This window comes from Thamnophis elegans, chromosome 15 (assembly GCF_009769535.1).
Source record: "Thamnophis elegans isolate rThaEle1 chromosome 15, rThaEle1.pri, whole genome shotgun sequence".
Lineage (NCBI taxonomy): Eukaryota > Metazoa > Chordata > Lepidosauria > Squamata > Colubridae > Thamnophis > Thamnophis elegans.
The window spans coordinates 114878-141920 of NC_045555.1; the positions used below are offsets into that span (position 1 = coordinate 114878).

General features: G+C 59.9%; 1 protein-coding gene across 4 annotated transcripts in view; it reads left to right on the plus strand.

The window, feature by feature from the left end:
- The window catches only part of LOC116518464 (kazrin-like), a 32484-nt gene extending 12225 nt beyond the window's left edge, over window positions 1-20259 (plus strand). Inside the window, exons 1-8 of one of the 4 annotated variants that reach the window (XM_032231887.1) lie at window positions 5953-6128; window positions 12609-12803; window positions 15341-15477; window positions 15815-15985; window positions 16370-16559; window positions 17266-17396; window positions 18763-18813; window positions 18944-20259. In XM_032231887.1, the coding sequence (XP_032087778.1) occupies window positions 6098-6128; window positions 12609-12803; window positions 15341-15477; window positions 15815-15985; window positions 16370-16559; window positions 17266-17396; window positions 18763-18813; window positions 18944-19111 (1074 nt within the window). In that variant the 5' untranslated portion in view covers window positions 5953-6097 and the 3' untranslated portion in view covers window positions 19112-20259. Of the gene's footprint in view, window positions 1-5952; window positions 6129-7954; window positions 8488-12608; window positions 12804-15340; window positions 15478-15814; window positions 15986-16369; window positions 16560-17265; window positions 17414-18762; window positions 18814-18943 lie in introns of those variants that run through there. The other 3 variants (XM_032231885.1, XM_032231884.1, XM_032231886.1) reach the window with 3 other exon arrangements.
- Window positions 20260-27043: the final 6784 nt, after the last annotated feature.

Genomic DNA, 27043 nt, shown 5'->3' on the forward strand with positions numbered 1-27043 from the left:
ACTCTCCTCCTCCTTTCTCTTTCTACTCCCTCTTCCTCCTCAGCTACTACGCCTTCTTCCTCAGTCCTCTCCCTGGAGGCTCCCAAGCGGTTCCCTCATTTGTCCAGAAGGATGGAAGGAATCTTGCCCTGGGCAGAGGGCTGGACCAGGAGATCCCCCAGCTCTCTTCTCCCAACCTTGGGATTTCACCACCAGGACGCCTCCCCCTCTCCCCCCTTTTGGCAAAGTTATGCTGATCTATAAAATATAGGAAAACATTTAAAAATCCCATTAATGGCCAATTCCTCCGGGTTGGGTTCTCTTGTGGAGAGAGCCAAGGAGCCAAGGTGGTGCAGTGGTTAAATGCAGCACTGCAGGCTACTGCTAGATCAGCAGTTCAGCGGTTCAAATCTCACCGGCTCAGGGTTGACTCAGCCTTCCATCCTTCCGAGGTGGGTAAAATGAGGACCCGGATTGTTGGGGGCAATATGCTGACTTTCTGTAAACCGCTTAGAGAGGGCTGAAAGCCCTATGAAGCGGTATATAAGTCTACTGCTATTGCTATTGCTATTGTGGATGACTGATCATTTCTACCCCCCCCCCCCCCGGAAGAGAAATTTGGGGAGATGGAAGCAGGGGGCAGAATATCCCTCCATCATGGCCCCACGTCCTTCGACCAGGACTTCATAAGTGGGGCCCCGAGGTCTGATTCCCTCCTCCAGCTGTTTCTGAGGGACACATCTGGAGCTTTCTCGGGTTCATTTCTGCCTTTTCGCTCTTTAGGTCATTTTGCCACTTTGTGATTTTAAAAAGTGAAAAAAGGAGCTTTGCATCTTCTCTGGGCACAGTTTCTCCCGCTGCTCAGTGGCAATTCTGGCTCTGCTTTCTTTGGCCCTGTGGCCCCCTCCAGCAAGATGGGAGAGGACCCCCACCCCCCTCCCCCCCAGCTTCAGAGCAGTGCCAGGACTGGCGTTTCCCTCGGTGGAAGAGTTTGGGAAATTGGTTTTCTCCGCAAGGCCTGTCCAGCAAATCCTCCTGAAACGCAAGGCCATAAATCAGCCGTGAAGCTTCCCGGGGCTGTGATTGACGTTGCGTGCTGGATGCTCCTCAGCCGTGTGGCTTTCCGCCCCTTCGGAGGGAAGACAGGAACCCTTTATGAGAGGCTGAAATCCGTCTCTGTGTTGAGGGAGCTTGAAAGGAACTTGACCTGAAAAATCCCCACTTTTAAGAAAAGGAGGCCAGTGTTTGAATGAAGGATTGTTCCTGCAGCTGCATCTGACATCGGAGAACGTCAAAGGAATGAGCGAAACCTCTCCGCTTTCATTCAGGGAGCCCAGAGGATTTTTCAACGAGGTGAACAAAGAGGTGCAAAATTCTGGGCCCATTTCCTTCCATCGCCAGCTGAGCGCCTGGAGCTCTGCAAGAACTCGGCCTTGGCTGCTCTCTTGTCCGATGAACAAGCCCAGGGCAGCCTTGCAAAACACCTACGGCCCCCTGATTCCCAAGACCCAATCCTTCGCCGGGGGTTTTGGGAGACCCTTGCACAAAATGTCTCCTGCGCCTTTCCCCATCGGCTCCCCTCCAGTTTGGTCACAGCGAGGCTGCTTTGGAGGGCGAAGAGGATTTAAGGGGCTTCCTTGGAGGCAGAGGGTGGTCTTTGGGGAAATGAGCAGGGAGCCGGGTGAACGCCATGTTGCCTTTTCGGTCCCTGTGTGGCCCACCAGGTATGGCTGAACACATCTGCAGTGTCTTTTACCACGAGTCGCTGGCTGGGGCTGCTGGGAGCTGTAGTGCAGCCACCTCTGGAGTGCCGGGTCTCAGCTGACCTTTGGCCCCGGTGGGAGCCAGGACAGGCGGGCAGCTCTCCATGGTGCTGAAGCAGCCCTCCCCTGACCCAGAGCTCCTTTGGCCCCTTCGTTGGGATTTGGCAATCATAATAACGACCCCTCCTGGCTTGTGGGCAAGGATTTGCCCTCGGAGATGAAGCCATCTGCTCCAAAATAGGCATATTACGACTCTTCTTCAGGGGTCCAGTAAATGGACGCCAGATTTATGTCTATGGAGGATCTTCCAAGTCATGGCTGAGGCAGAACTGAAGATGCTTCTAAGATGAGAAGCGAAACGCCTTCAAGAGAAAAAAAAGCACAGTTCAGTTGCCTTTTGAAAAAGCACCTTTGGAAGCTAGGTTTCCTTCCTTCCTTCCTTCCTTCCTTCCTTCCTTCCTTCCTTCCTTCCTGTTGCCAGAAACGACGTATCTTCTCCTCCTCCACAGGATGTAAATGTGGTGATCTGTTTGTCTGGTCCCTGTGGCTCCTGTCCTTCTGGAGCTGCAGTGGTGAGCCCTGGAGTCCTTCCTTCTGTTTCTTCCTGTGAGGTTGGCTGGGCCAAGGGGGACCCCAGGAGTGGCCCTGGGGTCACCTGTCAGGCCTGTGGCTTCCCCAGACCAGCACCTTCCCTGCCCCCTCGTCCTTTAATTAGCCATCGCTCCACCTTGGGTTAACCTCGCAGGCTACGAGACACCGCCAAAGAGTGGTACTTATTGTACATTCATTGTTCCACCCGGCGATGCATGTTTTCCCTTTAATTATATGAAGCGTGTAGAGAGTTTCTGCTTCTTTGATGGCAAACGGGGCTTGTTTCTATGTTTGTCTATTGTCACATCTTGGAGTGTTGGTGGCTCAGAACAACAAACAGGTTACGACCATTGCGACGTGCATGGCTGATCAAAATGGAAACGGTCATAATACAAGCATTGGGTGGCATCTCTCTCCACCCCCAAGTGTCCCCCGATCAAGGTGGATTCTGGGACCGTTGGTCAATGGAGGGACTGTCACCCCCGGGGGAGGTGGAGTCATCGGGTGGAGCCTGGCCCTCCTGGCCTTTTTGCTCCAGATGGGGGTGCAAGTATAACCCCCCCCCCCACCAGTTGTTTCTGGGCAAAAGAGTGCGTGGTCCCATCCTCCACCTCCCCTCCCACGAGAGTCATGTCCTTGTCAGAGATGTTCCAGAGCGGGTAGGGAGCCCTTGGGGGGGGGGGGGGAATTGAAAGCGTGAATGGCCCAGGTGCCGGTGTGGAGGCGGCTGGCTCTGATGAGACCAGCTGTGGGCTAGGCCGAGAAGCCACAACCACACACACACACAGACCCACATACACAAAGACGGAGCCCTGGGAGAAAGCAGCAAGTCTGCGGTGTGGCTGCTGAAAAGGGGCTTATATGCCCCCTGAGTAACCCCACTTCCCCTGGGAAGCTTTACCTGTAGCTGCGGGAGGTTGTGTTGTTGTGTGGTCCTGTTGTTGTTGTTGTTTTCCTGATGCTTGTGTAGAAATGTCCTTGCGTTAAATTTAAGACTGTGGTTTCTTCTTGAAAACCAGCCAGGAAAGTAGAATTCAGTGCAGAAGAGGGAATTGGCCTCAGCAGCCCAGCCCTGACCTCCCCCCCACCCCCTATTTTCATCTTCCTTGACCTCTGGTTTGTTTACGTTTTCTTGCTGCGCCCCCCCACCTTTGCTAGGCGACCCCCAGAAAAGCAGGAGGCCGTTGAGTCAGGAATGAAATCTCCCCATGGTGCGAAAGGGACGAGAACAGGATGCTGAGGGAGCCCAGTGCAGGATAATGTTCCTCTCTGGCCCCAGGACAAAACGGGCCCACGGAGGACCCTCTTCCCACCAGCCTCTGGGAGCTTCTGAAGGATCCCACCCCTTGCAGAGCCCCCCTCCCCTCCCCACCAGTTGGTACCGACGCCCCTGCAGACAGCAGCAGCCCCTCCCCCTGAAGGAGCCCCTTCCTCCCAAGTGGGGAGAGGGTATCTCTGAGGAAACTGCAAAAATAGCCAGAGAATTAAACGGGAGTTTGATCTGATTTGATGGTCCAAATCAGCTGGGAAAGTGGGCCTGATTCAAGCGGAGGACTCGGATAGTCCGGATCAATGGGAAAAGGGGCCTCTGGAACCAAATCTTGGACGCCTCCAGTGAGGATGGTAGAAAGAAGGCGAGGACCACCCAGCAGCCTCAAAACTGCCCAGCAAAGCGCCTGAATTACGCTGAGCGAGAGAAGGGCTCACTGGGACCCCGGGGAGGGGAGGAAATAATCCAGGTTTTAGTGGTTTAGCACCAGAGACGTTTCCTCACTGCCACCCACCAGACTGCAGAAGGTGTGACACACACAGAGAGAAACATCAGCAGGGAAACAGCACGGAGGGAAGGGAAACAGTGGATGAACTCCAGACAGACCGAACAGAGTGGGAAGGGGCCTCTGAGGCCGTCTAGTCCAGCCCTCTGCTCCAGCAGGAGACGGCGGGTGGGAAGAGAGAGGAGTGGGGGTTAGGCCAACAGATAGATTGGATGTTAGGAACAGCCAGGAGAATCCGGGTTTGTTTCAGAGGAAGAAAAATAAGAGACCCTCAGCGGAAGGAGGGAGCCTTTCGGCCTCCTTCAGCCCCTCCGTGTCTCTGCCTAAGCAGTTTCCAACTGAAGAGCCAGGCATGAAAGGGATTTCCTCACGGAGCCCCGGACGGGCCCTGCGGCTCCCCCTTCTTGCCCCTCGTGCCTCTGACTCCCTCAACTGGGCTCTTCCAGGCTGGAATTCCCCCCCTCTCCCCCTCCCCACTTAGGGCTTTTTCCACCAGTCAAAAGCTGCTTTAAAAAAGAGGAAGGTTTTTCAGGCGTGTTTGAGAGAGAGAGAGAGAGAGAGAGAGAGAGAGAGAGAGAGAGAGAGAGAGAGAGACCCTGGGGGCTCCTCCTCCACATGGGGGGGGCTTTGCAGCAAGGCTCAATGGGGGGGGGGGCTTTCCCACGCCACAGCCCTGCCATGATCCTCCCTTTGCCTGCAAGGGGCGGGAGGAGCCCACAGCCTAAAACTTTTCTGGCTCTGCAGAGTCCCTGCTTTCTTCTCTGCCTGTAGAGGGTCCCCCCCCCATCCGGCCAGGTGGCTCCCTGCCAAAGGGAAGGAAAAGGGGGAGGAGCTCAGGGGGAGGTTTTGGGGCAGGGTCTGCAACCTGCAGTGGGGGTGGGGGGAGCGGCTCCCACCTGCCCCTTTGCCTCTTCCTGCCCAGCTCAGCCGGAGACGCTTGGCACACAGAGAGCCAAGCAGGGCAGGGCACCTTTGGCTTATGGCTGCAAGCGGGCCCAGAATTTCTGTTGCTAAGCCCAGGCAGTTGTTAAGTGAGTCATGTGCCTGATTTTACAACCTTTTTCGCCCCGGTTGTTAAGTGGAACATTGCAGTTGAGTTGTTAAATGAACCAGGCGGTCGTTAAGCAGCCCCCACTGCAGCTTGTCTGGTCTGGGAAGGTACATCCACGCCACTCCCGAAGGGGGTGGGGGTGGGGGCTGCAGCAGTCATAAGTGCGAGGTGCCCCTCTCAAGGGCTAAGCAGGGCTCCATCCGAGCGTTGCTTTCCTTGCCCAGAGGGCTGGTGCCATCCCTGGTCCACCTGGAGTCACACCCAGAAACTTCGGTTGGCAAAGCAGAGCCTTGCCACCTGTCTGCACAGAGAGCAAGGCCCTAGTCCTCATGGGGTTAGTGAAAGGACCGATTAGGATGTTGTAGCCCAACTGGGACGATCCTTGCCTCTCAGCGCAGTTATCCGGGAACCCAACCTCCCCCCCCAACCCCCCTCCAGCCTCTCTCTCAGACGGAGGGATTTGGGGCCAGGCCAGAGGGGGCTTTTCCCCCTCCCCCCCTGCAGCCTGAGAAGGACCCAAGTGGCCCTTCGGATCAGAGCGAGACCCTCCCCCTTCCTCTGGCCCTTCTGGAGTGAGACAGCTCCCCCCAAAGAAAGCCAAAGGGAAGGGGGCAGACCTCCCGGTGCCCCCCAGCCTCCCTCGGGGAGAGGAGAGCAGATCGGGCGGAATCTGCCGGCCCCGTGGCCCAGCCGGGCAGGGGCAGGGAGGGGAGCTTCCGGCTGGCACCGGCCGAGCGGCGGCAGCAACACCTGTTGAGCACAGGCAGGCCGGGGCTCCAGGTAGCACAACCGGTCCTCCCTCCCTCCCTCCCTTCCTTCCGGCTGGCTGTCTCGGGGAGGAGTCGGGCGGAAGAGAGGGGAGAGCAACAGCCACCGCGGCAGGCAGGCGGGGAAGGACCGACCGGGCCGTCAGAGCAGCCCCCCTGCCCCCCCCCAGCATGAAATCGGAGAGTGAGGAGAGCAGGCCGGGTAGGTGGGGGGCCGGGGGGCTGGACTGCTCTCTGGGCTGCCTCAGCCTCTGGTTCTCCCCGTGCCTGGTGGGCTCTTGCTGGGGCTCTGCTGGCAGCCAGAGGGGGCTTAGGGTAGGGAAAGAGGGGTGGGGGAGCCTTGGGGAGGGAGGGAGGGAGGGAGGGGCAGCAGGTCCTGGGGGAGGGGGAGCTGGCCCTGGACCCTTCCCCGTGGACCCTGTCTCTCAGGCCTCGGAGGGCCAGGGAAGCCCCCCCCCTGGAGAGCTGTGGGGCAGGTGGGGGGGGGGTCTTCTGGGCACCTGGTGGGCGTTTCCAAGGAGGAGTTTCCAAATCAGTAGCCGAGGGGGAGGTGTGGTTTGCGGCAGGGCTCCTGCGGTGAGGGCCAAGCCTGATGGGTTGGTGGGAGGGTGCCTGCCTTTGATGTCCGGGAGAGGCAGATCAACCCTCGGCTGCCTCCTTTGCTTTCGCCCGGAGCCCCCTGGGTGGCCGGCCAGGGACTCTGCATGGGACAGAAGCCCCCACCCCCACCCCGAGGCGGCTCCCCCACTGGCCTCCCTTGGCCTCAGGGCGGAGGAAGGCCAGGAGTGCCCTCCGGAGGCTGGGCAGCCTTCGCAAGGCCTGGGCTGCCTCCTGTGCCGGTCGGCAGGGCAGGGGCCCCTCTGGCAGATCCTTTGCGGAGGCGGCAGGAGTCTGGTGTAGCCGGCAGGGCTTTTGCGCGGGAGCTTTGGCACGGAGGGCCCTAGCTGAATCTTTGGGCTGCAGGCTGCCAAGTCTGCTGCCTTACGCCAGGACCCAACCTGGGACGTGGCCCCCAGGAGGCCCCCAACGGGCCCCAGGTGGCTGTAGGGTTTGTTCCACAGAATTGGGCGTCTCTTTCGGGAGGCCCATTCGTGCTGCCCGGGGAACTCTCTGCCACTTGAGGCCGCCCTGGCCCGTGCCTTTCCAGGGGAACCGGAGAAATTGCTTGGAGGCCCTCTGCTCTTCTCCCGGAGAAATGGGGCGGAAGCTGTGGGTCTCCCTGCCCACCAAGGGGGGCTGCAGAAATGCCTGAGGATAAGTTACTCCAGTAGTAAAAGACCCGTGAGGCCTTCCTAAGCAGAAGCCAAAGAAGCAGGGAGGATCCAGGCTGCCCCACGTCCTCCAGCCCAGGCTCCCTGCATGGCACACGGCCACCCACGGCCTCTGCCAAGGGGTCCATGAGGACTAGGTGCTTAGAAGGAGGCCGGAAGAGCCGCTGCCTCTGAGGAGGGGAGACAAAGAGCGCTTGTTTGCTTTGTGTGAGGAAACTGGTCCAGTTCTCATTGGAAACCAGCCTCCTCTGCTTGCAAACCATTATTCCTTTCCTTTGTGAGAAGCACACACGCACACACACACACACACACACACACACACACACAACACGAGAGAGAGGGGGGGCTGTTCTACACTGGGGGAGGGGTTCCTTCTCTTCTGGAAGGCCTCTGTCTCTTAAAAAACCCTGCAATCATATCCCCCCCCCCCGCTTGCACCCCCCCCCCCCCACCTCCAGGAAAGTTATAGTTTAATGGGGAAAGGCTGGACTTTGGCCCAAGGGCGACTCAGGGAAGCAAAAAAGCCTTTCTGGAATTGGAGGCGCGGAATGGGGGGGGGGAATAGGAAGGCCCCTCAAGCGAGGGTTTCTCCAGGCCCCCCTGGGAAAAGGCCCGTATTCCCCCCCCCCCCGAGTTATCACTCCCTGGTGGGAAGGGGGCCTGGAGGGGAGGGCCAGGAGCTGCATTGCTTAGGTGTTGCTGTGCAGTTAGGGGCTGGGGGCGGGGGGGGTTGCGGTCTGGGGTTCAGTCGCTGGGTGCCCCCCCTGCCTTCCCTGGGTGGGTGGGCTCTCTTCCTGGCCTGGGAAGGCACCTGCTGCCAGCCTCCCTTTTGACCTGAGGGCTTATCTTGGTCTACTCCCCCCACCCACCCACCTTCAGGAGGGGCTGGGAACGGTCTGGAAGCTGCCAGTCCACTCTTGACCTTCAGTCCCTCCCGGCCTTTACACTCGCAAGCACCTTCTGAAGCCGAGGGGAGGGGGGAGGGGGGAGTGGCTTGGCCAGGCGGCTTTCGCACTCGGGTCCTGGGCTGATGTATTAACGGCAGAGGGGAATCTCTGCTGGTCCCGGCTGAGCTGGGCTGTCCTGGGCGCCCTCCCAGCTGGGCTGTCGTCCTGACCCAACCAGGGAAGCTCCTCAGAGCGGCAGGGACTCCTCCGGGCGGTTAAACCCATGAAACCCAGAATCCATCGTCATTTGCTGGAGTCGGAAGGGGTGAAAACTTTGGTGGCGTCTTGATGGCACTTAAAATTCCCGGGAATCGGCTCCAGGGAAGATTGCAGCTGCGTCCAAGTAGGGGAATGTCAGCCCCTCCGGGAGCCTCCATTGGCCTCCTCCCCAAAGGCCCTCTGCCCCCCAGAGCCAGGGTTCCGGCCACCCCGGCCACCTGCCCCACCCAAGAGCCGGCCTCGTCGGGTCAGGAGCCGGGTGGTGGGTGCCCCTTTGGCCGGCTGGCCAGCCTGTCCGAGCTCCGCTGGGGACTTTGGGGGCAGGGCGCCTACCTGCTTCCCCCGTGTCGCTGGGGGAGGTTGCGTTATTCGGCCTTTGCACCTGGCCGGCCTTCGTGTCTCTTTGTGCCACGCCCAGATAACCGTCCCAGGCACGCAGGCCGCCCTGCTCTCTTTGGACCTTCCACCCGGGGCAATGGGCTGGCTTGGCCCAGGACCCCAGACGGGGGGCTTCCCCCACTCAGGGAGGCCAACTGGCTCCCCTGGAACCCAGCCCACTCCCCAGTGGAGCCGATGCGGATTGCCTGGCCAAAGACCGGGGGGGGGGGGCAGGGCCTTGTGTGCTTCACCCGGAGTGGTTTCCTTTTCCCTTGTGGGGAGAAATGGGGGGGGGGGTGTTCCCCTGGGAAATACATAGGGTGGGGGAGTTAGGTTCTCGGGGGGCCCAGGGGCTAAATGTGGGGTCTGGACAAACGGGAGCTGGACTTTTGAAGTGGGTGCCATGAAAAGCGGATTCATTGTTGCCGAATGGGAATGCCGGAATTGAGGCCCCCCCCACTCCTTCCTGTGTTCGGCTTGCACCCCCAATGGGGACGGGAGAGACATCCCTGCTGCTGAGGGGGGGGGGGCCCTTCCGTCCACCACAGGAGCCCAGAGGCAGGGGAAGAAGTTGGCCTTGCCTGGCGGCGGCCGAGCCTCTTAGCAGAGAAGGCAGGGGACCGGCCCAGGCAGGTGCCCGCAGCTACTTCCCTGAACGGTCTCCAGGGTGACCCACAAACCCTCCGCCCTCCTGGGGAGAGGAAAAGCCTCCTCGGCTCCCTCCTTGGCTTCCCTGGCCAGCCGACCGGCTTGGTTTCCCTCCCCTCCCCAGGAAGGGCTCCCCGGATGCCCCACCACGTCCTGGGCAGCCGTCCGATGTGGGTCTGTTGCTCCCTCCATGCACGAAGCAGGCGTGGCCTTCGAGAGACGGGCATGAAAGTCCTGACCCTTGGATGGACCGAAGAGCAAAGGGGGCTCCTAGGAAGCCCCCCAAGAGCGGGGAAGGGGGCCGAAGGGACGGCCGGTTGTTTGGCTCTCCAGAGACCCGGCCTTCCTCCCTGGACTTCAGGGGCTCTGGGGCCGTGAGAGGCTGAGAGGGCGGCCAGAGCTCCAGGAAACCCACAGAAACGGGGCTTACACGGGTGGAACCTGGGCAAAGGCGGCTGGTCCTCCTGACCCCACAGAGGGATGCCTGGGAGGGCAACCTGGGCTTCTTCTCCTCCGGGCTCCGACCTCCTCCGAGCATGGCCCTGCCTCGGTCTCTCTCAGCCACTCCTCCCTTGGCCTCCACCCAGCGGCTTTTGGCTCCCTGCGCTGGCCTGACCCCCCTCTCTGGGCACAGAGGCCCCTGCAGGATCTCCGTCGGGCGGAGGCTGCTCTGGGCTGAGGGTACAGCCGGCCCTCTGCCCACCCCCAGAGGAGACCCCTGGTGGCCCTGGATGCCCGTGGGTCCATCTCCATCTGCCTGGCCCCCTCGGGAGGGGTCTCCCAGCCTGGGTCCGGCTTCTGCCAGGGGGCCAGAGGGGGCTTGAGCACTAGGCTGAGGGAGAGCAGGCTCTGGGCAGCCTTGAACCCAGGACCCGCAGCAGTCCACAAGGCCCCAAAGTGCAGGGAAATGGGGGGGGGGGCCTCTGCAGGAGAAGGTCATCTGGACGGCTGGGAAGGGAGGCTGCCATGGGGCACCCCCTCGGAGGTCCCTCCCACAGGCCACGCTTCCTCCACCGGATCCTGCCCTCCACCCCACGCCTGCCTGCCTTTCCTGGGGGGCAGGGGGGGAGAAGGGAGGAAGAAGCCTCCCCCTGCTTGGGAATTCTCCTGCATCCCAGGCAGCGTGGGAAAATGTGGGACAGCGCCCCCTCCCTCTGATCTGGCACTCGGCCAGGGATGGGCTTCCAGGGGAGAGTCTGGGCCTTGGGGGAGCATCACGGGGGTCCCTGGGGAGCCGATCTCTTCCCTGGTGCCTTGCTGAAGCCCCCACTCCACGCACCTAGAGCGGCCTGCCCTCCTTGGAAAGCCCTCCTGAACCCTCCCCTGCCCAGATCTCAGATGTTCCCCATCGGGGGGGGGGGCAAGGGGGGACCCAGGCGTTCTTCATCAGGGAAGCATCTCAAAAATGCGAGGGGGAGTTTATTGTTTCTTGGCGCTGTTGTTGATGGGAGATCAGCCAGGAGAGGCACGCAAGCTCCCCCCCCCTTCCTGTCCTGCTCAGGCCAAGGAAATTCCACTGGCGGATTCAGTCCCTGGATTTGGGGAGGGGGGAGAGGGGAGGAATCCAGAGTGACTTTCTTTTTTGTGGAGGAAAAACCTCCAAGGGTTTGAAAAGGGAAGACGAGGGCGGCTCTTCCTGCTTCCAGGGAAAGATCCGGGGGAGGAGGGGGGGCCCAAGTGGGGGTGTGGAGAAGGGGGTCCCAGGATTGCCTCTCCCCACCCCAGCTGGGCCAAGGCAGCCTCTCCAACTGCCTGATCCTCTGTGTCTCCTGGGACCAAACCTTCCTCTCTCCCCCTGAAGAGGAAGGGCCAGGAGATGGCACGGGGGGGGGGGGTGGGTGGCAGCTGGGCAACGGGGGGGGGGGGCAGCGCCCAATCCCCCAGCGTTCGGGGGGGGGGCAGATGAGACTTGGGCTGGTTTTCAACCCGGGTGGCATGGCTGCTGGGTACCAGAGAGCAGGGATTAAAAGCACAGGCATGTCCCCACAAGCCCCGGTGCCCAGCTGCAGGCAGGCTGGGGAAGACAGGAGGTCGCTGGGCTCCCAGCCGTTCCGAGGGCCCGGGGTGGAGGAGGCAGCTGCCTGCTGAGCCTGAGAGTGGCCCCCTTGAGTGCGGTGGGGCTTGCCCCCAAAGAAGGGGCTCTGGGTCGGATCCTCTTGCCGGGTTTTTGGTAGATGATGGTGGCGGGTAGCTAAAGCAGCCGGTGATGGCAGATCTCCTGGCAGGAAGTTTCTGAAGTTTCTGCCAAGCCCTGGCTTCCTGCTGCGCTGCCAGCCCCCAGGCAGAGGGGGGGGGCTTTCACCTGGGGGGGGGGGCAGGGGAGGTTCTGATTCTAGAGCCAGGCTTCTCCCGTCCCCCGCAGCCTCTAAGCCCCCTTCAAAGTCCCTTCTAGCTGAGGGGCGTCTCGTTCTCCCCAGCCTGGGCATCTTTTCAGGGGGGGGGCAGGAAGCCATTTCCCCCCAAGACGCCATCCGTGAGAAAGATGTGGAGCCAGGACTTTGCGGGGTCTTTGCCCGTCTGTGTGTGTCTCTCTCTCTGGATAGTTAATGCAGAAGAGAGTTTTGGAAGAATTGGCCATTGGGGGTTTCTAGTCCACAGAGAGTAACAGAAGCAGGGAAAAAAGTCCGTTATTTAAGTCACCAATTGGGACTCTGGGCAGGCTGAGGGAGAGAGTTTTTTTTAAAAAAAATGCCATTTAAATAAAATCTGGAAGTTGTCATCAAATGAATTTGCTGTGACATTCGGATAAGTGGTACTTTATTTGACACCTGTTTTATACACAGAGAGAAAGAGAGAGAGAGAGACTCGTAAACAATATGGACTAGTGTTGTGCAAAACCAAGTCGCCCTCAATGGGCCCGTGGTGGTGTACAATGGCTATGGGGTGTAAGGGAGGCTGGTGCCCACCCCTCTCAGCTCAGGGAGCAAAGGGGGCTCCAGAGTGAGGAGGCTGTTCCGTTTTTGAATCCCTCTTACAAAATCCAGCCCAAGGGGCCAAGGGGATTCTGGGGGTTGAAGTCCATTCATGTGCCCTCAGGGTCGCTTGGCAGATGGGGACCAATGGAGGCCCCCAACGTGCCAGGGGGCTTCCCAGTGAAGGAAGGGGGCAGCCGGTCTTCCTCCCCTTGGGTCTGCCTGGGGGATGGAGGGGAGGGGAGGAGGAGGAAAGGGAGGGGGAGGCCCGCTCTCACCACTGGCCCCCATTCTCTCCCCCCGCCAGTCCTCCTGCGGGAAGAGGTCAGCCAGCTGCAGGAGGAGATCCACTTGCTGCGCCAAATGAAGGACATGCTGACCAAGGACCTGGAGGAGACGCACGGGGGGGACAAGGCCTCCGAGATCCTCCCGGCCACCGAGCTCAAGGTCCAGCTGGCCCAGAAGGAGCAGGAGCTGGCCAGGGCCAAGGAAGCCCTGCAGGGTAAGAGACCCTTCCCAGGCCCCTCAGAGCCCCCCCGGGGACAGCCGGGATCGGCCAACCCCACCCCCCCCTGGGAGCCTTCAGGGGAGCCAGCGGGGGGGGGGGGTTGCCCCAGTGCCATTCAGGTGGGCTCAGGGAAGAAGGGGGCCGAAAGGGCAGCCCGGGGCCCCTAGCCCCCCTCCCACCCCAGCATACTGCGGCTATCAGACAGCTACCCACCTTCTGACCCCAGGTACCCCTCCCCTCTAACTTCAAACGGTCACTAAACAAGTGGCTGTAAGGCGAGGACTGTAAGAGGAGGAAGCCTTTGGGAAAGTCAGATTTCAATTTAAATTCAATTCAATTTATTAGATTTATAGGCCGCTCAATCCCAGAGGACTCGGGGGCCGCTTGAGGCCAATGGGCCCCCCTCCCCACACCCACTCAGGGGGCTTAAAGGGGGAATTTAGGCAAAAGTCCCTATGAGGCCCTTGGTCAATCCCTGCCTGGGACCGATGGAGTTGAGACCAAGCAGAGACCCTCTGTGGACTCTCCCAGGGGGGGGGGGGGCTGTGTGGTGTTTTGCTCTTCGTTTCCTTGCTGTTCTAATCCAAGAGGAAAATCCCTGCTGGGGGAGGGGGCTTCCTCCCCCCCCCCGAATGAAACATGAGAAGCAGTTGTGCTTCTTCCAACTGAGGGAGAAGACCCCCCCTCAATTCCTGTAATTAGTACTTTGTTTAGATTAAGGTATTCTGAAAACTCCCCCCCCCATAAAGGCTGCCCATCACTTCCAGCTGTCAAAGGCCCCCATCAGTTAAACTAAGGAAGCCCCTCTCTCGGTCCAGAAAAGCAGTTACAGGCCTCCAGCGTTGCCACTCCCCCCCCCCCACACACACACATATTGTCCTGCTGGGGTGGGAAGTTCTTGGGGCGAATGTTTCCATTAGGAGTGGGCCTGGGCCCCCTTGGTCCCCCAAGAATTGGGAAGAAATCCTAAATGCCCTCAAAGGCTTTTCTGTTTTACCTGCTTTGGGGGGGGGGGCATTTCACAGCCTTTGGGGGGGGGCTCCTCGCAGCCCCACTTGTAAGAGTTCGGCTCCCCTTTTTCATCCTTCAGATTTTAGAAGCCCAGAGCTAAAAGTATTAAGCCATTAGCTTTGGGTGGGGGGGGGGAAGTTTCCTTGCTGAAGCTGCCCCATTCCCCCCCCTCTTGGGACTCCCTGATGCAAGCCCCCTCCCCCCAGCCCCTCCCCCTGTTTCTCCTTGGGTGTTGGCATCGGCCGATGTGCCTTCTTTGCAGAGCGGAAGGGGGGGAGGGTTGGCACAGGCGCCCTCTGATGCTTTGCCAATGGCCCAGGGGGGGGAATGGGGGGGGGTCTGGGGCAGAGTCTGGGACCTGCATGCAAAGGAGATTTTGCTCAGGGCCTTTGGGAAGTTTTTCTCCTGGGAAAGAAAAGGAAAAAGAAAGCGAAGGCTCCCCACCCCCCCACGATGGCTGGAGCACATTCCTCTCCCCCCACCCCCAGGGATGAAATGCTGCCCCCCCTGTGCCCCCCCCCCAGGCCAGCCAAGCTGGTTCCTCCCCATCCCCTTCACTGAGGCCGTGGTGCTTGGCTCCCTCCTCCCATTTCCATGGCAACCACATCCCCCCTCCCCTTGGGAGCCCAACTCCTTCCAGGCGGTGGATTGACAGGAGGCCCCTCCCTCCTTTGCCCCCAAGCTTTGCCCCAGGCTTCTCCCAAATGCCCCCCCCCGTCCTCCTCCTCCCCCCCCTTGGCTGCCCTTCCTCATAAAGCAGTCTCTGCAGGGAAGATAAGCAGGAAAGGCCCCTCCCCATGGAGATGTGGGGGGCACTGAAGCTAAAGCTCTGTCCCTGCTTGGTCACCCCCTCATCCCCCTCCCAGGCTGACCCAAGGCCCTGCGGACGGAGGGCAGGGGGGTCTCCTTGGGAAGCGGCCAGAGAGGCAGAGTCTTCTTGGATGCTGGCGTGAAGCCACTGGTGAATGCCCACACAGCTCGGAGGGGGTCGGTCGAGGGGCTGGGCGGTGCCCACATCTCCCAGGCATGTGGGGGCTCCTGGAAGGGAAGCCAGGGAGGTGTGGATGGGCAGCAGCCCTGGGGGCAGGATGGGGCATGCGAGGCCTGGCTCCGGGCGGAGGAATCCAGGGCTCCGTCTGCCTCCCCGACTGTCTAGGGGCCACGGTGTGGAGCCCAGGGCCCTTCATGCACCCACCAGACACTCCCTCCAGAAAGGGTCAGCCCCCGCGAGGAGCCCCTGCTGGGCACGGCCTGCCCCCTTCCCGCTTAGGCCCCTCCCCCTTCCCCCCTACCTTCCACCGCCTGCCCCCCTGGCAGCCCCAGCCGGGGCCCGTCCTGCGTGCTGAGCCTTCTCCAAGCCTTGCGCTGGGTCGCCTGGTGGTAGTGGAGCCCCCGGTGGAGAGGAGGAAAGGGTGCCCGGGGGGGTGGGTGGGTGGGTGGGTGGGAGAGACCCTCGTGGGTGCAGCTGAGCCCGCGTGTTGCTCTCTGGTGCCTGGAGGTCTCTGGGTGGTTTTTTGCAGCCATGAAGGCCGACCGGAAGCGCCTGAAGGGGGAGAAGAGCGACCTGGCCAGCCAGATGCAGCAGCTCTACAGCACCCTGGAGAGCCGCGAGGAGCAGCTGAGGGACTTTATCCGCAACTACGAGCAGCACCGGAAGGTCAGGGGGGGCCAGGGGAGGGGGGGCAGGAGGGGGGGCTGGAGCTGCTCTGCCACCCAGAGCCTTATGGGGTCTCCCCATAAAATCCCACCCCTGCGCCTCATGGGGGCCTCTCTCAGCCCCCCCCCCATATCCCTGGGATGGAGGAGGGGCTAAAGTGGGGCGTTGGTTGAGGGGGGGGGGTCTGCCTGATGGGAAGCTCTCTGGGGAGAGTCCTGCACTGTGCCTCAGAGGGGCACCCCAAGGCCCACGGAGAAGCGCTCAGTGTTTGAGCCCCCCCACCCCCAGTGGTGCATTCAAATGTCCTAAGCCTCCCCCCTCCTTGCCCCCCCCCAAGGAGAGTGAGGACGCAGTGAAGGCCCTGGCCAAAGAGAAAGACCTGCTGGAGCGGGAGAAGTGGGAGCTGAGGCGGCAGGCCAAGGAGGCCACCGACCACGCCAGCGCCCTCCGCTCGCAGCTGGACCTGAAGGACAACCGCATGAAGGAGCTGGAGGCCGAGCTGGCCATGGTGAGCTTCCCTGCCCCCCCCAGGCCCCTTCCCCTGCTGAGCCTCTCTGGAGGTGGCCCCCACCCGCAGGGGTTCTTGGAAGGGCTCCTTGAGGCCATTTAGTCCAGCCCTTCCTCTCGGGAGCCCCAGGGCTCTGCTTCCAAACCCCCCCCCCCCAGGGCTTTTCTCTAGGACTCCGAGGGTGCCGGCCGTGGGGGGAGGGGAGGGGGGATGAGCCAAACTGGGATTAAACCAACCAGGTTAAAGTGACATGGATTTGCCAGAGCCGCCTTGGGAGAGGCTGGTGGGCTGCAGGCCTGTTCTGGGCGGGGGGGGGGGGGTCCCTGCAACCCTGGGGCTGTGCCAGGCAGTGAGGCTGTCCTGCTGCCCTCTCCTCCCGCGCAGGCCAAGCAATCCTTAGCCACCCTGACCAAGGACGTCCCCAAGCGGCACTCGCTGGCCATGCCTGGCGAGACGGTGCTGAACGGGAACCAGGAGTGGGTGATGCAGGCCGACCTGCCCCTCACGGCCGCCATCCGGCAGAGCCAGCAGACGCTCTACCACGGCCACCCCCAGCACACGGTGGACCGGCAAGGTGAGAGGCCGCCCCACGCCGGGCCAGTCCCAAAACAGGTGAGAGGAGGGAGGGGACGGTAGCCAGGGCTCTCCAGCCGGACAGAGGAAGGGGCCAGCGGCTGCCCCCTTCGGCCTCCGTGCCCGGGGAGGAAGAGCCGCTGCTCCCAGGCGTCACCCACAAGTAGAGACAGCCCTCGCTTAGCCACAGGTGGGACCGGCGGCTCCATCGCTAAGCGAGGCATCGCGCCGTTACACCTTGTGATTGGGGCCGCCTGGGAGCCTTCATAGCCACCCGCGCTACTTGTCCATTTTCACCACCCTCGGAAGAGTTGCTAAGCAGGGCGGTTGTTAAGTGGGACTAGCTGTAGACCGTACCCTGCAGACCGAGGGGCCGTTTGGGTGCAGGAAATTGGAGCCCCCTGTCCTGCTGAAGCCCCAGCCCCAGCCAGCCCCTCCCCCCCCCCGTGAGGAGGAGGAGGAGGAGGAGGAAGGCTCCCTTTTCCCAACCGGCTTATTGAAGGCAAAGAGACGTTTTCAGAAAAGTTCCGGAAGTTACGCAGTCCATAACATGCCAAGGAAAGTCCCTTCTTTTTATAAGGAAAGAACCAGAATAAATCCCCCCCCCCCCGTGGGAATTCCGGTCCTTGGCCAGCCACAAGCCAGGCCGCCTGCGTCCTCTCACGTTCCCCCTCCCTCCCCTCCCCCTTTCCTCCCTTGCCTTCCAGGGGTCCGAGTCAGCCCGTGCCACTCCCGGCAGCCTTCCATCATCTCCGACGCTTCGGCGGCCGAAGGGGACCGGTCCTCCACGCCGAGCGACATCAACTCTCCTCGGCACAGAACACATTCCCTCTGCAATGTAAGACGCGTCTGCAGGTCATTGGCTGTTCCTCACTCTTTTCTCTCCAGCCCTGGGGGGGGAGGCTCTCCGCTGCCCTTGGAGGGCTGGGGGTGGGTGGGAGGTGGCTGCTTTAAAGGGACACAGAGCTAAAAGGAGGAGCCCAAATCTCCCTCTCCCTCACTTCAGGCCAGGCAGCAGGAGAGGGGCGTCTGCCAACCTTCCTTTCGGCTGAGCGGACGGGGCTTCCAGTGAGCCTGCGGGGGGGGGGGGGGGGGCTTTTCTCTTAGTCCCGTGGTGGAGAACCTGTGGCACGTAGAGCCCTCTCTGTGGGCATGTGCCCCGGCCAGATGGTCTTTGCAGGCACCGGGAAACGGACGGAAAACAGCCAAAAACCGGGCCGTTTGGGGGACTTTTTCCAAGCCTTTTTCAGGCTACCAGACCGAAAAATGGCCTGAAAATGGCCCAAAAAACAACCTGAAAACTGCCCCAAAATGCCCCAAAAGCAGGCATGCATGCATGCGCCAACCGCTGGTATTTGGGTGCTGTGATGCCCGCGCATGGCTGCGTTTGAGCACTGGAAAGGTTCGCGGTGACTGTCTTAGTCCGTCTGAGGGGGCATGCGAAGCCCTCCTGCCCAGTGGTGGGTGGGAACGTCGGCCCCTATCGGCGAGCAGGTCATGCCCAGGTAGTCCTCCAGGCCAAAGAGCCCAGGGGAGGGGCTGGGGGAGGCCGCCTCTCTGCTGGAGGACTGACCGCTGCCCTCTCAGCTGTGCAGCCCATCCTGGGTCTCCCAGGAGCCTCGGTGGGATTCTGACTCCACAAAGGAGAGGGGAAATTCCCTCGGTTCCTGGCTGAACGGTGTGCCAGGGACGGTGGAGCCCAACCCCCCCCTTGCCAGCCCCCACAGGTGGAGAGGCACTGCGCCTCTCGCTGGTTTGCCACGGAAGAGAAGAGACACTTCGTGGCTTCTGTGGTATCTCCCTCCCTGGAGGTGCCCAGAGAGAGGGAGGAGCTGAGATCAAAGGGAAAGGGAGGGCTGCCAACTGTCCCGGGAGTCCTCGGCTTAAGGCCGTAACGGAGCCAAGTCCTAAGTTGGCTGTAAAGCAGATCGTCATGTGACCAACCAGATTTTACAGCCTCTTTTGCGGCGACCGGTCCTAAGGCGAGGAGGGCATGGAGGTCCTGGTCCCCCCTCATCCGCCTCTTCCCCAAAGTCCAGCCGTCCGTAGGGGGACGGGGACCCGAGCGTGCGCAGGCGGGAGCCGCTCTCCTGGGGCTGCGCGTGGTCTGCATGCAAGGACTCCCGTGTGTGTGTGTGCGCGTGTGTGTGTTGCCATATGTCGCACCAAAATGCCACCTGACGTGTGCCACTCCTTCCTGGCAGGGAGATAGTCCTGGACCGGTACAGAAAAATCTGCACAACCCAATTGTCCAGGTAGGTCCTGGGGGGGGCGGAGGGGGGCTGCTCTGGGTGGCTGAAACCCAGCAGGGGACCGGAGGGAGGGGGGCAGGGGGGAGGGGCGCGTGAGTGAACCGTCCACTCTCCTCCCCCCCCCCCGGCACAGTCTCTAGAGGACCTGGAGGACCAGAAGCGCAAGAAGAAGAAGGAGAAGATGGGCTTCGGCTCCATCTCGCGGGTCTTCGCCCGAGGGAAGCAGCGCAAGTCCCTGGACCCCGGGGTCTTCGACGGGGCGGCCCCCGACTACTACATAGAGGAAGACGCAGACTGGTGACGGGCCGCCCCCCCCTCCCGCTCCCGGTGCGCGTGTGAGTGCGTGTCGGGGGGGTGAGCCTCCAGTTGCGCCAAGGCCCCGAACCCGGCTGCTCCCGCGTGGCCCTCCTGTGACCCCCCCCCTGTACATAGCCCCCCCTCCCCACACTCCCGTGTACGAAGCCCTTAACTGTCGTCTGTTGAGCGATGCTGCCCGTGTTGTGTAGCCCCCCCCTGGTCCTCCTGGGGGGGGTCTGGTTGATTTTGTTCTTCCTCCTCCTCCTCCTCCTCCTCCTCCTCCCCCCAACAGCCTTTGCTTTCTATTCTCTGCCCTTTCTTGTCCCCCTCCCCACTTTCCTTTCTACAAAACTTGAAAAACTTGAAGGACTGATGCGCATTTGTAAATAGCCGCCACCACCAAGGTGCACTTTGTGCTTTGTAAATATCCCCTCCCCCCCTGCACCTCCCCTCCCCCGTTCCCCAGGAACCTCTCTATTCTTTTTGGGGGGGGCAGCTGTGGACACATTGCCCTCAATTGGGGGATGGGAGGGGGCGCCTTTGGCAGCCTCCCAAATTCCACGCCAGCTCCGGTTCAGAAAAGACCCCTTTGCCCAGCGAGCATCTGGAGGGCACTAGCCCCCCCCCCCCGTGGCTCTGGGGCCCCTCCGTCCGGCTCTCTCACCTCCGGTGCCCCCTTGGCAGAGCCCAAGAGGGAAGGGCCCCCAACCGTGATTTGCACCCGCCGCCTAGGGAGAGCTGTGTCCTTCCCGCTTCTTCCTTCTCCCTGCTGAGGGGGGCCTTGGGGCATCCGTGGGGCTGCCTGGGTCCTCGGGGTCTGCCTTTCATTCCCCCCCCCCGCAAAAAAAACTCCTTCTGAATACCTGCCCGCTTTCCTCCCCCTCCCTGGCTTCTCTTCTCCATCATTCAGACATCCTTTCCCTCTTTCAGCTCTTGGGGCTCCCTCCGTGGCCGGAGGGCAGAGCCGGTTGGGCTCTTGGCAGTCACTTCTGGGCTCTCTGTGCCATGCAAACTGCCCCCTTGTGCCAGTCCAGGTGCAGCTCTGGCACACTCCTGGGGAAGAAGCCACCTGGAGCTCAGGAGAGATTTCCTGACCGTGAGAACAAAGAACCAGTGGGAGGCTTTTAAGGAGAGATTGGGCAGTCCTTTGTCTGAAATGGCTGAGCGTCTCCTGCTTGACCAGGAGGGGTTGGACTAGATGACCTCCAAGGTCCCTTCCAACTCTGCTGTCCTCTTAGTAGTGAAGCTCCTGGGGTCAACACAGAGCCTGAACAGACATGTCTGTGTCGGGGGGGGGGGGGGGCAAGATGTTCCCATTTGGGCCTGGCTGCTTTGCAGGGCCTCCTAAATGTCTCAGTGCCAAATTCCCTCTGTCTGTCTGTGTGTTTGTGTGTGTGTGTGTGTGTGTGTGTGTAGAGAGTGATCAGAGGGTCCTTTGAAGTCTGAATGTATTTTCTAATCCTTAGGCTCCTGGCAAACCCAGGGCTTTTTCTCAGAGGGGGAGGGAAGCCTCCGTGGGGGGGGGAGTTGCTCCTCCTGCATCCATTCACAGCTTGTGGGGGGGGGGGGGCTCTGCACCTCCTTCGGAGCAGCCGTGGCAGCTTCCCGTCCCGAAAACGCCCCAGGGAAGCCTCCATGGCCTTTTTGGATGGGGAAGGGGCAAAAATCCCACCTGTGGATGGGAGACCAGCAGGTTCACAGGTTCACAGGTTGGGACCTGGCTACCTACGGGACCGCCTCCTGCCACACACCTCCCAACGACCTATAAGATGGCACAGGTTGGGCCTCCTTAGGGTACCGTCGACCGGGCAATGCCGGTTGGCGACTACCCGAGGGAGGTCTTTCTCTGTAGCTGCTCCGGCCCTGTGGAACGATCTTCCCGCAGAGATCCGGACCCTTCCCACTCTGCCGGCCTTCCGTAAAGCCATTAAAACCCCAAAATATGGTCCAGCCCCACGTAGAATGGAGTGCATGATGTGTTTTTTTAATCTATTTTCTTTCCTCTTCTTCTTTTTTTGATTTACTGTATTGTTAGCCGCCCGGAGTCCCACGGGATTGGGCGGCATACAAATGTTATTAAAACTTCAAAACTAAAAACTTCAGAAACAAACACGGAGGGCTTGGTGGAGCAGGAGGGACTGAGCTGGTTTAAAGCCCCCCCCTGTCCCTCCCCCCGGAAGGGACGGAAAAACCGGCTTGACTCGCCCAGCTCCTTGCAGGAAGAATGTGAAAGTGGAGCAGGCTTTTCAGGCAGGTGCGTGGAAAGGGAAGAAGGGATCAACGGTGTGCAAGGACACAACTCTCCCAGGCTGTGCAAACACCCACAACCTCCCCCCCCCCCCCGCCCAGGGTGGCCACCAACCTTTGTCCTTGGAAAGTGGCTGGACCCCTCAGGCCAAAATGTGGGGTGGCTGCTGTGGCTGCCTCTCTTCCTGGTCTCTCTTTCTCTCTTTTTCTCTCTGTCTCCCTCTCTCTCTCTCTTTCTCCTTTGTTTTTAACTCATCTTCATTCCTCCATCCTTTTTTTTTCATTTTCCTCTCTTCCCCATTGTTTAATTTTAATTTATTTGCACAATACAGAAGATGTATTCTAACTAAATTATTGCATAAATATTGGAATTTATATTTTTCCACATCGGGTGGGGATTTTGTGATTGGGTGGGGGGTCTTTTATTTTTTAGTTTGGGGTGCTTTTTTTATTTTTGCTCTGTTGTGCACATGGGGGGCTCCACAGAGGGAATCCGGGGGGGGGCTCAAGAGAACAAAATATCCCATTTCATCGGTTCCCCCCCCATCTCCCTCCCCCCCCACCCTGAGAAAAAGGTGCCTCCGGATTTGCTAAGCAAACCCCCCCCCCTTCCAGAGACGGAGGGAGCTGGCAATGCTGCCATGGGGACCCAGCGGAGCTTTGGCAAACTCCAAACGCCAGCCCTGGCAGGGAGGCAGGCACTGGCCTGGGCAAAGTAGGGGGTTTCGGGACCCCCTGGCCTTGGCTGCCCTCCGTCTCTCACCTCTAACCTGGCCTGAGACCACCAGCCATCAACCCACCCCTTGGCCCAGGCTAAGGAGAGCCCAGCTGCCACGGGTCTGCTGGTGCCTGCGAGAGCCTCCACTCCTGCCCACGACTCAAAAGTCCCAGTACGGAGGGCAGGTCGCAGCTCCGAACACGCACACACGCACACGCACACGCACAGACACAGAGGAGCTTTGCTGTTTCTTGCAAGCTGGGCTTCAGAGCCAGCCTGTGTCACAGGCAAAGATGGAAGGGGGGGGTCAAAGGTCGAAGGTCCAGCCTGGTCAGTCCACAGTGAAGCCCATTTGCTCTCCTCCATGGGGGAGATGGGACCCCCTCATTCTGGAGAGAAGCATCGACCGAATTGGCAGCCGATGGGCACCTGAGTGATGGGAGGCCTGCCTTCTGGCGCACGGGAGGGCCACCTTGGTGCCCATCCCAGGCCGGTGGCCTCTCTCCCGCAGCTCCCCTGGCAACCCCCTTGCCCCCTCCCATCCCTCAGGTCGCCCAGGAAAGGCAGCTTCTCCCGCCAGGCTTCCTGCTGGCCTGCCCTGGGGCTGCCACTGCAGGTCGGAGGGCCCAGAGGCTCCCCGAGTTTGCTGCTGGCAGAAACAGGACTGGTGGGCTGGAGGGGCTCGGGCTGCCCAGCAGGGATGCTGGTTGGGGGGCAGCTCTCCCCCCCCCCCCCGCCCAACCTGGCACAAGCATCCATCCTGGCTCTCTCCCGTCCCAGCCTCCGGTGTGTGTGTGAGCTGTTTTCAGGTTCCTTGAGGAGACCAAACTTTGCCCCCCCCCCCCAGGCGATGCAAGGACTGGCGTTCTCCTTGGGGATCAGAGCTTGCGGGGGGGGGGGGTCCCTGGCCCCGAGGAAGGCAAAGAAGGAAGGCAGGCCAGGAGGGGGTCTTCGGAGAGAGTTAACACGGGGGACCCTTGGTGGTCGCCAGGAGCCCAAAGCTGCTTGAGGGCCAATCACGGGCCAATACACGGGGGGTCCTGCAATTTGGAGTCTCCCCAGGCGGAAGGATCGGGGCCTGGGGCCTCCCTGCTGCTCCTGAGTCCCCAGGCGCCCCAATCCAGACCTTGGCTGGGCTCCACTCACAAAGCAGCGTTCCCGGACTGGGAAAGGGCCCCGAACAGGTCGGCCCACATCGGGTGGGGAGTCGGAGGCTGGATTGTGGAGGGGCTGCCAGGTGGCTCTTCTCCTCTCCTTGTTTGAGCCGAGGAGGAGTTCAAACCGGAGGAAATGGGGGCAAAGGCCTCTTGAACCCGGATCCCATGGCGAGAGTGGTGGGGTGAGGCTGATCCCTGCCTTGGTGGTGCCTTCGAGCTGAGCAGGTGGCCACGACCCTCAGCCGCCTGGGTTCTGCTGTCCGGAGCCGTTTTCAGGGAAAGGCCTTGGGATCTCCTGGTGGTGGTTTTTCCCTTGAAATTAGAGCAGGAAGCAACACACACACAGACACACACCCTCCCTCCCTCCCTCCTTGAAAAGGACTTTGCACTCTGCTCTTTCCATCATGCCTCCCCTTCCCTGGCTCTTCAGTGGCACTTCAGCCATTCTGGCTTCTTGTTAAATAAGCAAACCAGCAGGGGCCAATTTTAGCCCCCCCCCTTTTTTTTCTTTTGGCCATGCTTCCCCTCCCCCCCCCTTTTCTGCACCGTTTTTGGAAGCCAGGCCCTTAGCTGTGCTTTCCTGGCCCTTGAAGGCTTCCTTTGAGGATCTGGTAGCCCTCCCTCCCTCCCTCCCTCCCTCCCTCTGGGCAGGCTGTTTGGGAAAGGAGGAGGGGGTCCCGTGTGGGCCGGGTAAATCGGATGATTGGCAACCTTAGGTGAGAGGAAGGCCTGGCCCAGGTGGGTTGCACCACCTGAAAGGGCAAGGTTGAGCATCCCCCAAGGAGACCTGAACCCTTTAAAGCGGGTGGGCAGGATTTCACCCAAGGAGCACTTGCACCAAAGGGCTGGGCCACTCCCTCCCCCCTCCCCTCCCCTCCCTTTTAATTGGAAATAAAATTGGAGGCATCTAAAGCTCCAGGAATGCATTTCTAAGTCATTCTCTCTTCAGTTTTCCATCTTTCTTTCTTTCCTTCTTTCTTTCCTTCTTCCTTCTTTTGGTAAACTAGAAAATAATTATTTTAAAATAAAGGAAACAAAACTAAGAAGGTGATTTATTTAAAAGAACTACCATTTTAAAACAAATAGCTTACAAATTTATGGGTAACATTAGATTTAACTTTTGTCTCCTTCCTCCCCGCCTCTCCACTCGTGTGTCAGGGGAGAAACAATTCCTTCAAGGCATGGATGCAAATATAAAAATATTAAAAAAAAAGAATACACAACTAAATAAAGCTTATTTTAAAGTATGCCTTTGCTGTTTGCTCAAATGGGGGAGCCAAGAAGGACCCACCGGCTAAAGGCAGGAAGGAAATGGATCTTCCTGTTTGTGGGGGGACCCGGGGGGGGAGGGGGGGCAGGGATGCCACTCTGGCCTTCGGTGGGAGCAGAGGGGAGTTTGGGGAGAGTTGCCTACCTACCCCTGCAGGGGAGTGCAGAGTGCTCAGATGGGGTGGGGGTCTCGCTCAAGAGGGGCTTCTGCACAGAAGCAGCAATCTCAACCACAGCGGCTGGGACCCCCAACCCCATCTGCCTCCTGGGCTTCTCAGAGGGCAGATTCTGTGCAGATCCGACAGTCCCGGAACCCCCCCCACACACACAATTGAGGCTCTGTCAGTGTTCCATGATGCCTATTTTTCCTCTTCGCCAGCCCCATTTCCAGAGGGTCTTTTTAGCATGAAAAGTTGAAGATGGTTGAACTTCAACTTGGAGGTTCTAGTCCCCAAGATGCTTTTTCAAAAGGCAACCGGTCCGTTTTTCGCTGAAGACGTTTTGCTTCTCATCCAAGAAGCTTCTTCAGTTTGGTTCAGTTCTTTAGACCTGAAGAGGCTTCTTGAATGAGTAGCAAAACGCCTTCAAGGAAAAACTGAAGTTTAGTTTCCTTTTGAAAAAAACACCTTTGGGATCTGCATAGACATTGGGAGAATCTCGTGGCGACCTCTAGTGGTTCGAAGAAGTATTGGGCCAAAGAGCAGGCCGGAAAAACTGCAAGGAAAGGTTGAGGGTCTGGGGCCCCTCCCTCCCTCCCCCCCTCCCTCCCCCCCTCCCTCCCCCCCTCCCTCCCCCCCTCCCTCCCCCCCTCCCAGCCCGGTCCTCCTCGCAGAGTTGTTCTCAAGGGGAAGATAGGCATTATGTACTCCACCTTTAGTGCTGGGCAACAAAGGGTGAAAATAATAATGTATTGCTTCTATTCCTAGCTCAGAAATTCTGAGAAGCCAGGGGAAAAATATGTAAGAAGCACCTTAAATTGCTGGGCATTTTTTCTTTCAATAGAAATCTTTTTTGCAGGGGAGGAAAATAGGAAGCAGATTTGGCACAATGTTAGGGAAAGCTGGGCTGAAGCCCCATCGCCATTTGGGTGGGGGGGCACCCAAATGAGGCCGGTCCCTCCAGCAGACGCTGCCTGAGCTGCTTCCCTTTTAGGCTGCCCTAAAAACTGCCTGCTGGAAGCTAGAAATGATGGTGGGGGGGGAGCAGATGGCTCCAGTTGGGGAGATGGGGCTCCCGTTTGCCGGCTTAATAGCTGTGCCGGAGCCCCATGCCAGCCTGTAGCCAAGGGATCCCCGGTCGATGGGAGTTACTGCAAGCGAGGAACCAGGAGCAGACTGCCTGCCTGGATCCACGCGGCTTGTGAGAAAGGCCGGCCGCAGCCCTTTCCTCCCCAGACCGATGGAAGGCCAGCCCAGAGCTTCACCCTGGGGCGCCCCTGCCCTCCCCAGCCTTCCAGGAGCCTGGAGACCGGGTTGTGGTCAGCCACGTGCAGGGGCCTCTGTCATTATCGACACACCTCCCTCTGGTTTAGTTTTGCTTTTGAAAGTTTTTTAAATTAATTGGCGGTTTTAGGTAGTGATTGTTCTACACTCCTCCCTTTATGGATACAGGTTGCCTTCCAGATATGACCATCACGGACGTAACTTGTGGCAGTCGGAAAGGAAATGCCACAGTTAAGCAAGGGCGTGAGATGGCACTATGGATTGGTCTTACTGAAACCGGAAGGAAGATGCCAGTGGGGTCACTTAACCGCAGGAGAGTGCAAATAGCTGTAATTGTGGTCCAGCTGCCCAGCACACAACGCTACAAGACCGCATGGGGGGAGGGGGAGGTGATGGTGGAAAGTTCAAATCCGAGTCAGACATTCCCCCCCCCCCCCTCAGGCAGTTCTGTTGGAAGTTCAGTAAGAGGTCATAAGTACTATGGCCAGGTCTGTGGAATTGGCAGCCATACAAACATGCTGAGTAAGGGAAGGCGTAAATAAATGCCCCAGAAGGCAGCTGAAGCCAGTGCTGCGTCTGAGCTCAGGACCTAGAATCGGGGTCTCCGGTAACTTCCTCAAAAGAAAATGGAGTGGGGGGGGTCAGACTAGATGAACTTTGTACTGCAAGCTCTGAGTTTTCAGGGCCACAGACCGTGAAGAGGCAGCCCTTGGCCAACAGTTGATGGGAAAAGGAGCCAAAGAGGAGAGCAAGTTCTTGCAAAAGGAGCGTGGGAAAAGATGAAGGCAGAAAAAGAGGAGAAGGAGGCCAGCGAGGCGTAAGGAGGAGATCTCCGCCTCAAAAGGAGGTGTAGAAGAAGAGGCGAGGAAAGCAGCAGCCCCTGCTCCAAAGGGGCTGAGGGAGGACGCCCTCCGTCCCACTGAGTTTCTTCCAGGCCCCCAAAGAGGAGGAGGAGAATGAGGGGACGAGAGAACCAAAACGGCTCTGTTGTTTGGGTTTTCTACAGAGTGTGTGTGTTGTGTGTGTGTGTTGTGTGCGTGCCTGAGCTTGCGTTTCAGTTCAGTTGGGAGAGGCCCAGCTGAGCGTCCGGGGGAAGAAAGCAG